Here is an 11,438-nt window from a genome sequence, read left to right as displayed (position 1 = left end):
GGATTTTTTATTATTGTAGGGTGGTTGTGTACACACACTGCCAACACACATTTATGTTCCAACAACATGTAAAAGTGAGTTTTGCATCCGATGACCCCTTTAAGAATTGAAAGGTTTCCTTGCTAATCAAACTTTACAAAAAAAAACAAAAAACAAAAAAAAAAAACACCTGGAATCTAAAAATAGCACTTTAATTATTTCTTTATTATTTTCTTTCTTCTAATCTAAATTACAAATAAAATAGACTCTATCATATTGTACTTAAGTGTAACTTCAGTGTAAATATTTATTTTCAAATCTCAAAGTGTGTGTTTGGGTGTTCTTTCTGCTAATGTGATGCAATAACAAATATGTTTTCATAAACTGTAAAAATGTGTTCATGTGTCTATTTACAGAGAGATGGAATTGGTCAAAATCCAAAGTTACTAAAAATCAATGAACAGCTCAAAGAAATCTACAGTAGACTAGATTTGGCAAAAAGACATCAAGATAAAATTAGAACAGCAGACATTCTTGAAATCACCAAGTCATCATTTCAGCCCCGGGAGCCACAGAAGGAAAATGAACTGGCAAACTCATTTTTACAAAAGCTGATGAACATGGACTACAGAACAAGATACACTGTCATAAAACACACAAAGAAACAAAGTGACCAAAAAACACCTGCCACCAATAAAGAAAGTAAAGAGGACCCTAATATTCACCCAATGGATGTTCAGATGGCCGTGTTTCATTGTGCTGATGGTTTCCTGAAGCAGCTGATGGTGACTAAACTCTCACAGTGTCAGTATGCGCTGCCTCTGCTTGTTCCTGATTTATTCACACAACAGATTGAGTTTCCTCTCTGGACATTTAGACAAATCAACAAGAGCTGGAAGAAGAAAAACACCAACGAAGAGATCATCAGTCAAACCCAGCCGGTCTACAAGGCTGAGACTCCAATGGTGGCTTTCTTCAGGTTTGGCTCTGTGTCTTCATCTAAGTCTCAGCTGATGAACAGCCTCATCAATGAGAAACACAACACATTCTTCCACAGACACTGCCCAGGCGGCAGCAGAACCAGATTACTGATGGATGGAGTGGTGGAGATCGCCTGGTACTGTCCTTCTGGGAAAAAGACAGACACATTTGATGACTGTGTTGCTTTCTGTAATCTTCATGGTGATGCAGCAGCCAGTGAGAAACAATATGAAATTTTAACCAGTATGGCTTCAGTAAATGTCCTGTTCCTACCAGATTTTGGACAGAAGAACCACTACAAGGGTTTGGTGAGATCACTCTTTAAATCTCCTCAACCACTCATTTGTCTGCTCACTGACAATCACTGTGATAAAACTGAACTGGGGAATGACAAGTTCATGATTGGTCTTTCGAACAAAAACCAATCTGATGTATCTGAGCAAATAAAAGAGGCTATCAGAGTGAGTTTGACCAACCAGGAAAAGATTTTCAAACTTAAGGATGTGGCCAAACACACAGGAATCAGAGTAGATGAGGATCATCCAGAGTGCCAGAGAGGAAAACAGGCAGCAGATCAGATCATGGGTTTACTGAGAGGAAAAGATCCATCAACAGTGAAAGAAACAATCCTGCCCTGTCAGGGAAAACTGTGGCATGACTGGTGTAAAATGAAGAAAGAGCTGCATCATCTAGGAGGGGACAATCTAGAGGAAGATAAAAGCACCAAACATAAGATGATGAGAGATATACGGCAAAAACAAATGGAACAAAGTTTGAGTGAGTGTATGAGGAAATTTATTGAAACAATGAAATCACAGAAAGACGATGAAAAAAAGTATTTCCTCAGATGGATGATGAACCTGTTGAACGATTTTACCTCAGAGAACCTCTGTGAACTTCATAAGAAGTATCACAAGAAATCACAAGAAGTGTCAGAATTAAAAAGGATGCCTGACAAATCAGATCAACTGCAGACTGAACAAATGAATCTGGAAAAAATATCAGAGCAAATTAACAGTACAGGTTTTGGTTTGGAGCACATTTTGAGAGAGTTTGGTCAGATCTATGAATCGTGGTCATCTGTGAAGAAGATCAAGCAAGGTCTGCATTTTGACTTCTGTTCTCTCCCAATTCTTGCAGCAGAGATGATGATCTCTGGATTTCCAATGGAGCTGATGGATGGAGATGCTGCTCATGTACCTCTGACCTGGGTCACTGCTGTTCTAGATGAACTTGTTAAAAAACTGGGAGACCAGACCAGAATCTTTGTTCTGTCAATATTAGGGATTCAGAGCTCTGGCAAATCCACCATGCTGAATGCCATGTTTGGACTGCAGTTTACTGTCAGTGCTGGCAGGTGCACCAGAGGAGCTTTCATGCAGCTGATCAAAGTGTCAGAAGAGATGAAAACAGAGCTGAAGTTTGACTACATTCTGGTTGTTGATACTGAAGGACTTTGTGCACCTGAATTGCTTGGAAGGTCAACAACACATCGTGACAATGAAATGGCCACATTCGTTGTTGGTCTTGGAAATATGACCCTGATTAATATATTTGGAGAAAACCCATCCGTGATGCAGGACATTCTTCAGATTGTGGTTCAGGCCTTCATGAGGATGAATAAAGTCAGACTGAATCCAAGATGCATGTTTGTGCATCAGAATGTCTCAGATATTACAGCTGGAGAGAAAAACATGGAGGGAAGGAGACGACTGCGGGACAAACTGGATGATATGACAAAACTTGCTGCTAAAGAGGAAGATTTCGATGCAGAACAATTCAGTGATGTGATTGCATTCGATGTTGAGCATGATGTGAGGTATTTTGCTCAGCTCTGGGAGGGCAGCCCACCCATGGCACCACCAAACCCAAACTACTGCGAGAACATTCAAGAATTGAAGGAAACTATTCTAACACATGCTTCAAAATCAGACGGAGTAATGCTGGCACACCTAAGACAACGCATTCAAGATCTCTGGGAGGCTTTGCTTAATGAACAGTTTGTGTTCAGCTTTAAAAATTCACTGGAAATCGCAACATACAAGAAACTAGAGACTGAATACAGCAAGTGGACCTGGAGTCTTCGGAGTGCCATGCTGGAAATTGAAACCAAACTTCACAACAAAATAGAAAATGAAGCAATTAGTGTTGTTAAGGAAAATGATCTTCAAACAGAACTAAGTGCTAAAGGTAAAGAAGTGGAAAAGGCAGTGACAGATTTCTTTGAGAAAGACAGCGATGCAGCTATACTGAATCAGTGGAAAGCTTCATTTGAGATAAAAATAAAAGAGCTTCAGGAAAAAATTGTGAGAGAAACTGAAAGAAAATTAAATGGCGTTCTTCAGCACCGTGAACTGAAGAAAAAGATGGATGCTCAGAGGACACATTATGAAAACACTCTCTTTGAAAAGAGCAAAGAACTTGCCTTACAATTGAAAGAACAAACAAATGATGAAAATGTCATAAAAACACAGTTTGATTCCTTTTGGGAAAAACAGACAGCTGCAATCATCAGAGACACTCCTATAGTCAAAGATATTGACATATTAGGAGATGTGAAGAAGCTCCTCTTTCCAACTTATGGAAGTCTCCTTTTAGACCATATGAAAGAGAGCAGTCAGTACAAAAATATGTTCCATTTGACAAGCTTTTCAGAATATGTACATTTGAAGAAATCCAGTGGATTTACAGGACCCATCAAAAATGCCTACAAAGGAGTTAAAGAGAAGGTTGGTTATGTGCTATACAAAGAGGATGAAGTTCAGATAAGAGCCTTAATCACAGACATTGCTGAGCAGACAGAAAAGATGATTCAGTCATTTAACTTTGCAAAGATGGGCTACAACAATACCTGCATTCAACAACTTGTAGATTACATAATGTCAAGATTAACACAGCATGAAGAAGGGCCAAAAGTGAAATATGTGTTCAAAGGTGAATTCTTCATAGATCTGGTACTTTGCCTATGTCACAGAGCAAACCAGATATTTATTGATCAACACAAAATATTCAGGGAATCCAATGATCCTGTTCTCTATTTTGAGAGGAAGAGTGAAGAGTACTACAGAATTTTCAAGAAATATTGTCAAGGAGTATCATCAACGGCTTTTTTTGGTGACATTATTTGTAATAAACTTAAGGAGCCTATTCAGCAGAGTGTCTACAAAACAACTGCCAGAGATTTAGCAGATGAAATAAATACAAACTGTGAATCACTAAATGGGAACCGATCAAACCTGGAGAAACACATTCTGAAAACACTGGCAAAAAAAGAGGATTTTAATGCATATATGACATACATTGACGATCCTAGAACATATTTCAATAATTTCATCAGAGAGGAAGTCAGTCAGTACATCACTGAAAAATTTGAAGATTGTGTTAAACCCAAGATGAAAAACAACATTAAACAGCTGCAGCAACAGATCACAAAAGCAGCACAAGAATCCACCAAATATGCTAAATACACAAATGGAGATGCTAATTCATGGTTACTTCGTTTCACATTACAGCTCTCTGGTGCACTGGTTTTCTCAGCAAGTGACCTCGCTGGAGTGAATCGTGATGGTGTTGATGTCAGCTTCTTAGAAGAAGTGATTAAAGAAGAACTTCGTTCTATAATGTCTGATACATGCCATAAATTCAATGCAAATACTTTTTCAGATAAACTAGAAAACACAAACAGACCAGGTGAGATTCTGATCGATCACTTCTGTCAGTGCTGTTGGGTTCAGTGTCCTTTCTGTGCAGCCATCTGCACCAACACAATAGAAAACCATAAAGGAGATCACAGTGTACCTTTCCATCGTAATACTGGAATAAATGGATGGTTTTACAATAAAACAACAAACCTTTCTCTCTGCATCTGCACATCATCAATAGCCAGTGATGGATCTTTTCTAAATAGCTCAGATGATAGTGTCCCCTGGAAGGAATACAGAAAAGCAGGTCCTGAATATGCTTCATGGAGCATCACCCCAGATCTCTCTGAGCTGCCGTACTGGAAGTGGTTTGTGTGCAGATTCCAAACAGATCTGGAAAATCACTATCAAAAAACCTTTGAGGGGAGTGGCAAGATCCCAGATGAATGGAAAACGTACTCTAAGCAGGATGCTATTGAGTGTCTGGATAAATACATTTAAGAAACAATTAATAAAGACAGTTTCACAGACTCTGTTCAGAAGCCTGCAGCTATGAGAAATAGTTTTACTATTGTAAACATGAACAGAAGCATGCAAAGTCAAATTTTGCGCTTCAAGATTTATGATTCAGTGAGGATTACAATCAAACAGTATCCCACACTGGAGTTTACATGAACCGAACCCCAGACTACCTTTTCAAACACCCTTGGTGGACAGTTTGGAAGAATACATTCAAATCAAATACCAAATAAACTCTGACAACAGAAAAAAACAGACTTATTTCTGCACCAAAAAAAGTGTGAAAGCACCTGTAAGAAATGTTGGAAATGCTATTTGCCTGGGTTAATTTAATCAGCTCAAAATAATGCTTCATGTTTGACATTAAATGCCATGTAAAGAAATATTTTAAAGCTATTTGCTTGATTTGGAAAGTACCTACAAGACTTACATTGTTTATTATACATAATATAAGCAAATGGGTAAAAGATATGCGTAATTGAGATGAACAATATAAACAAATTACTAAACATACTGCTGATTTCAAGTGATTTAGCTTTTTTAAGCTTTTTACAGTAATCATTGTATCGATTTAAAAGAAGAGTTTTACAATTACAACTGCTTAGACGTTATGTTGGAATATTTTACTTATTTTAATTACTTAGTTAATTTGGGTGTTTCTTGCCATCTGTGTTTTATAAAGAGATCCTGTATGATGAACTATAACAGATATTAAGTTTAGATTAGCTTCCTGCAGTTTTGCATTTAAAATACAAAGTACAGTGACAACAGAAATGTTATATAGAAAGAATACTAAATATGGCCTATTCTGCATCCACAATAAACAGCAGTTAAAATATACTTTTCTCCACTGAAAATATTATGTTTTAATAAAATGTACAATAAGGCTGAATCAAATTATGACTGAATTTCTGAAAATCTCTGTCATTTACTTATTCTTAAAGTCCAACTTTCAAGTTGAAGATCACTGTGAATGAACGTGTAGATAAATAGTGTAGGAACCAGTTTTTCTTGAAAATATAATTCAAAATACGCTATTTAGGCTTCTGGAGTCGTTTTTGAGAGAGAATTTTACTTCCGCATCTGAAAAACTGGCAAAAGCGGCAGTGACGTCACGGCCGGTAGAGCGGTCAATGTAAACCATAGGAAAACAATGGATCGCAATGACTGTTCGGACGCAGAGAACATTTAAAATGTTTATTTACACTCGTTTGACGAACCACAGACACAAATATGAGCCGGTTATGTGGCCAAGAGAGCAGGGACATGGCAGGATTAAAAAGAACAACGGTCAGAGACAAATTAAGTTGTAATGTGAGGAGAACAGGGCAGGTGTCTGAGAGAGATCAGTGTTAGCTGACGATATCTAATCGGGCAAAATTATAGCATTGGTCACCTAGAAGTATTGATTCTACTTACCAGTAACACAAACGAATAATCATGGATGAAGCGTGTCATACTCGTTAATATCCAACGTTACGTGATATAGCGGGTTCTTATTACCGCGCACGCGAGAGATAAACACCTTTTTGTTTTATTAAATGCTTCTATGGGAAATGCCCCCAAACTTGATGTGCTGTCTTTGACTCTGCACTTTGAGGCTTGCTGTCTGAAATCAAAATAGATAGCTTATATGCATTTCAGGCAAAGGCATGAATAAGTTTATAGAGATAATTTATTACTCTGATCAAAATACTTGTACGTACAAAAAAACAGTCAAATGTAATCTCAATTACAGGTTGACTATATTTAGGTCATAAATACCTATAAAGTAAAACTTTTTAATGCCATTAATTAATATTGACAGCATACAGTCAAGTTGTCTGCTGGTATTCATCAGGAAGCCCTTACCTGCATGTGTTGTGTCAGCTATTAAACATGTTACAGAGGAAGGATTACTTTATAAAGGTTTTGAATGGCCCCATTTTGGTGACAATCAATAAAAAAAATAATCACAATAACAAATTGTCTTAATGTATAAATGTTTTTATGAGGTCAACAACACATATATATCAAGCAGATCTGCATTTATGGCTCATTCAATTCAGTTTAATTTATGCAGCAATAAATCGTAAATATTATTTCATAGTACGGTTAATACCCAACTTAAAACACACAACATTGCAACTGTTAATATATGTAGATGTACCAAACATATACAACTGAAAGAAAAATATTTTCAGTGTGGTTATCACACTAATGTGTTATTTTAGAGGTGGTTAATAACAGCTGGCTCCACTGCTTCAGATCTTCACACATCCTCATGTCTTGCAATATGTCTCCCAAAACCCTAAAAACACATGACAAAAAAAATCACAAATTAGCTGTGCAAACAATGTGACTAAGCTGTAGACTTGATGATTATAATATTAACAAACGGAGGATAACTGACCAGTAATGCCTTCTCATATGGTAACGTTACCATTTTACATGGTTCTTAAAACTTACATTGCTAATGCCTAACGTTACAAGCTAGCTACAGTGCTTTACCTCGACTTATACACATCTCGTTGTGTCTCATTATTTAAATAAATATATTCACGGATTTGGTCGTTTTGCGAAGTTATGAGAAGAAAAAACAAGACTTACGGTGCACATTTCACGTATTCGTCTGCATCTCTGACGGCTTCGGACGAACCAGGCTGACCGCGAGCCGATGAAGCTGCTGTGTGCACTGAAGAAACTGCAACAGTTTTGACCCTCACTTGGTTCTTGCTTCGGCATCCCATATTGAACTGTATCATATCGCCGGGATGATAATCCTCCGGTGTAAAGTGAACGCGTTTTTCGAAGCAGATGCATTAGTATAGGCTCGTCTCTTCACCCGCACAAACGCACCCAGATCCGGAAGACAGCGCCGTTCTTTTTATTGTAAGTAAACCCGTGGACATGATGTCCTGACAGGCTGGAGTTTGCACAGCCTCCATAAACACAATAATTTACCATGACAATGATCAATTGAAATTAAAAATAACGACTGAAAACACACTAACTCACGACTGCTCCTACTGAATAGCAACAGAGCTTGGCGAACGACTACCTGTCGTGACGTCATATGACGCGGTCTGGAAAAAAAGCTGTTTTTGAGAGCGGTCCAGGAAATCGTCACTTTGTCTTCTAAATTTGTGCCCTTATGTCTTGTAAAATATTTTCAAATCCTGCATTAACGATTTGTATTGTATTTTCATACACGAATATATGTTTATCTCGAATTTTTTTTTAACTTGCAACATGGACTTTAAGCTGTTTCAAATCTTTCAACATAAAAGATATTTTGAAGAAATCAATCAGTGTGTATTTTTTGTATTTAGAACAAACTGTGCTATACAATAATACAGGTCCTTTTAAAAAAATTAGCATATTGTGATAAAGTTCATTATTTTCTGTAATGTACTGATAAACACTAGACTTTCATATATTTTAGATTCATTACACACTAACTGAAGTAGTTCAAGCCTTTTATTGTTTTAATATTGATGATTTTGGCATACAGCTCATGAAAACCCAAAATTCCTATCTCAAAAAATTAGCATATCATGAAAAGGTTCTCTAAGCGAGCTATTAACCTAATCATCTGAATCAACTAATTAACTCTAAACACCTGCAAAAGATTCCTGAGGCTTTTAAAAACTCCCAGCCTGGTTCATTACTCAAAACCGCAATCATGGGTAAGACTGCCGACCTGACTGCTGTCCAGAAGCCCATCATTCACACCCTCAAGCAAGAGGGTAAGACACAGAAAGAAACTTCTGAACGAATAGGCTGTTCCCAGAGTGCTGTATCAAGGCACCTCAGTGGGAAGTCTGTGGGAAGGAAAAAGTGTGGCAGAAAACGCTGCACAACGAGAAGAGGTGACCGGACCCTGAGGAAGATTGTGGAGAAGGACCGATTCCAGACCTTGGGGGACCTGCGGAAGCAGTGGACTGAGTCTGGAGTAGAAACATCCAGAGCCACCGTGTACAGGTGCCAGGTCAAGCCACTTTTGAACCAGAAACAGTGGCAGAAGCGCCTGACCTGGGCTACGGAGAAGCAGCACTGGACGGTTGCTCAGTGGTCCAAAGTATTTTTTTCGGATGAAAGCAAATTTTGCATGTCATTCGGAAATCAAGGTGCCAGAGTCTGGAGGAAGACTGGGGACAGGGAAATGCCAAAATGCCTGAAGTCCAGTGTCAAGTACCCACAGTCAGTGATGGTCTGGGGTGCCATGTCAGCTGCTGGTGTTGGTCCACTGTGTTTTATCAAGGGCAGGGTCAATGCAGCTAGCTATCAGGAGATTTTGGAGTACTTCATGCTTCCATCTGCTGAAAAGCTTTATGTAGATGAAGATTTCATTTTTCAGCACGACTCACAGCTCACAGTGACAAAACCACTGGTAAATGGTTTACTGACCATGGTATTACTGTGCTCAATTGGCCTGCCAACTCTCCTGACCTGAACCCCATAGAGAATCTGTGGGATATTGTGAAGAGAAAGTTGAGAGACGCAAGACCCAACACTCTGGATGAGCTTAAAGTCCATGTTGCAAGTAAAAAAAAATTTTGAGATAAACATATATTTGTGTATGAAAATACAATACAAATCGTTAATGCAGGATTTGAAAATATTTTACAAGACATAAGGGCACAAATTTAGAAGACAAAGTGACGATTTCCTGGACCGCTCTCAAAAACAGCTTTTTTTCCAGACCGCGTCATATGACGTCACGACAGGTAGTCGCTCGCCTAGCTCTGTTGCTATTCAGTAGGAGCAGTCGTGAGTTAGTGGCTGCGTTCGAAACCGCATACTCAATGAGTAGGTACTTAATTTCAATAAGTACTTACTTAACGAGCGCTAAAAGAGTACGTACTCTACAGCCAAATCTCGTTGAGTATGGATGTGATCTGCACGTCTTCCGCCATGTTGACGTTATCATGTGACCAACGACGTTATAACAAGTGCAACAACTTAACATATAGCGACAGGTTTAATTCATCTTTCTATAAATATTTTGATATTGATGAAATTTGTTCATTTTGTGGTCATGTTGAAGAAACAGCTGTTCTTTTATTGTGATTGTAGTATAACAGATTCATTTAGGTTTTTGTATTTTTTAATTCTTAAAGAAATAATTTTTGTCAGGAAAACCCAAATTCTTTATTTTTTGAATAAGTTATTTATTTTGTTTTGTATTCAAAATTGTTTATCCACACGCAAAGCTAGCTTAAATTCTTGTTGAATTTCTCTTTTCATCCCTGAGGCTTATCAATAACAGAAACAAATCCAATTTTTGATAAACGATGATGTGAATATTTTGATTATTCAGAGATATTTAATCATATTTCCCTGTGTATATAATTGCATACTATGATGTAAGCAAGCCTAATAGTTATGTTTTTAGTTTTTCTCATTATGATTGTTCATTGTTAAAGATAAATACCATCTTACCCTGAGCCTGTAATTGTAAGTTAGGTAGTATTAGTAATAAAATGAAAATAAGCACAACAGTTGCTCAAACACCTCATAGCATCAGTAACATAACAACCCTACCTAGTACATCTTCCTCCATGTTTGCAATATGTAACCTGCGTCGCGGCGACAGTGCAACCCTCACTTACAAACAGTGAAATATGCAGGTGAGCGTGAAGTGCACCGCTTCAAAATTTGGACCAGTGATCAGAAGACCAGGTTCGCTCAAGAGACTGCGTCAACAGCAAGGGGAGAAAGAATTTGTGACAAACACTCGTTGCGTTAGAAAATTTAGTATGATGTATTTAAGGAATTTGAATAATGAAGCAGTGAATTTTGAAACATCACATCACACAGGAGGGAAAGAAAAAAAAATACAAATATATATATATATATATAATGACCAGGAGAACAGCAAGAATTTGCCGTGGAACAATTAAATGTAACCTTATTATAGCCCTTATTTATATTTCCTATTTAATTTATAATTATTATTGTTTCTCTTTTTATTACCTATTTAGTTTCAAGCTAATAAATTTAATTGACCCTTATTCTATTAATATATGTATATAATTTATTTGTTTACCTATTTATTCAGTTCGTTTCTAATTGGCTCATTTAGGTTAAGTATACGTTTTAAATTCAAATACAATCCTTCCAAATGATAATCCTTTAAAAATACCCTTTTTACTCTCGTTCTCCAAGAAAAATAAATAAATAAAATATAAAAAAATGAAATGAAATACAATAAAATTTGAAAGGGAAAAAAAAATAACAGTAGAGAAAATAAAATTACAGGTCAAATTACAGCCTAATTAGCAGTCTCAATATAATTCAGATTCCTCTTTATATATATATACACACACTAATTCT

The 11,438-nt window shown here is 37.1% G+C and overlaps 1 protein-coding gene across 1 annotated transcript; it reads left to right on the top strand.

Annotated features, from left to right (window-relative positions):
- The first annotated feature begins 599 nt into the window (after positions 1 to 599).
- LOC141290657 (interferon-induced very large GTPase 1-like) lies at positions 600 to 5,102 on the top strand. Its single transcript, XM_073822761.1, has one exon. It carries the CDS (start codon positions 600 to 602, stop codon positions 5,100 to 5,102), a length of 4,503 nt encoding a protein of 1,500 aa, XP_073678862.1.
- The last annotated feature ends 6,336 nt before the right edge of the window (positions 5,103 to 11,438 follow it).

Source organism: Garra rufa, chromosome 18 (assembly GCF_049309525.1).
Source record: "Garra rufa chromosome 18, GarRuf1.0, whole genome shotgun sequence".
Lineage (NCBI taxonomy): Eukaryota > Metazoa > Chordata > Actinopteri > Cypriniformes > Cyprinidae > Garra > Garra rufa.
Note: the sequence above shows the minus strand (reverse complement) of the source record. Positions and strands in the feature narration are given on the sequence as shown.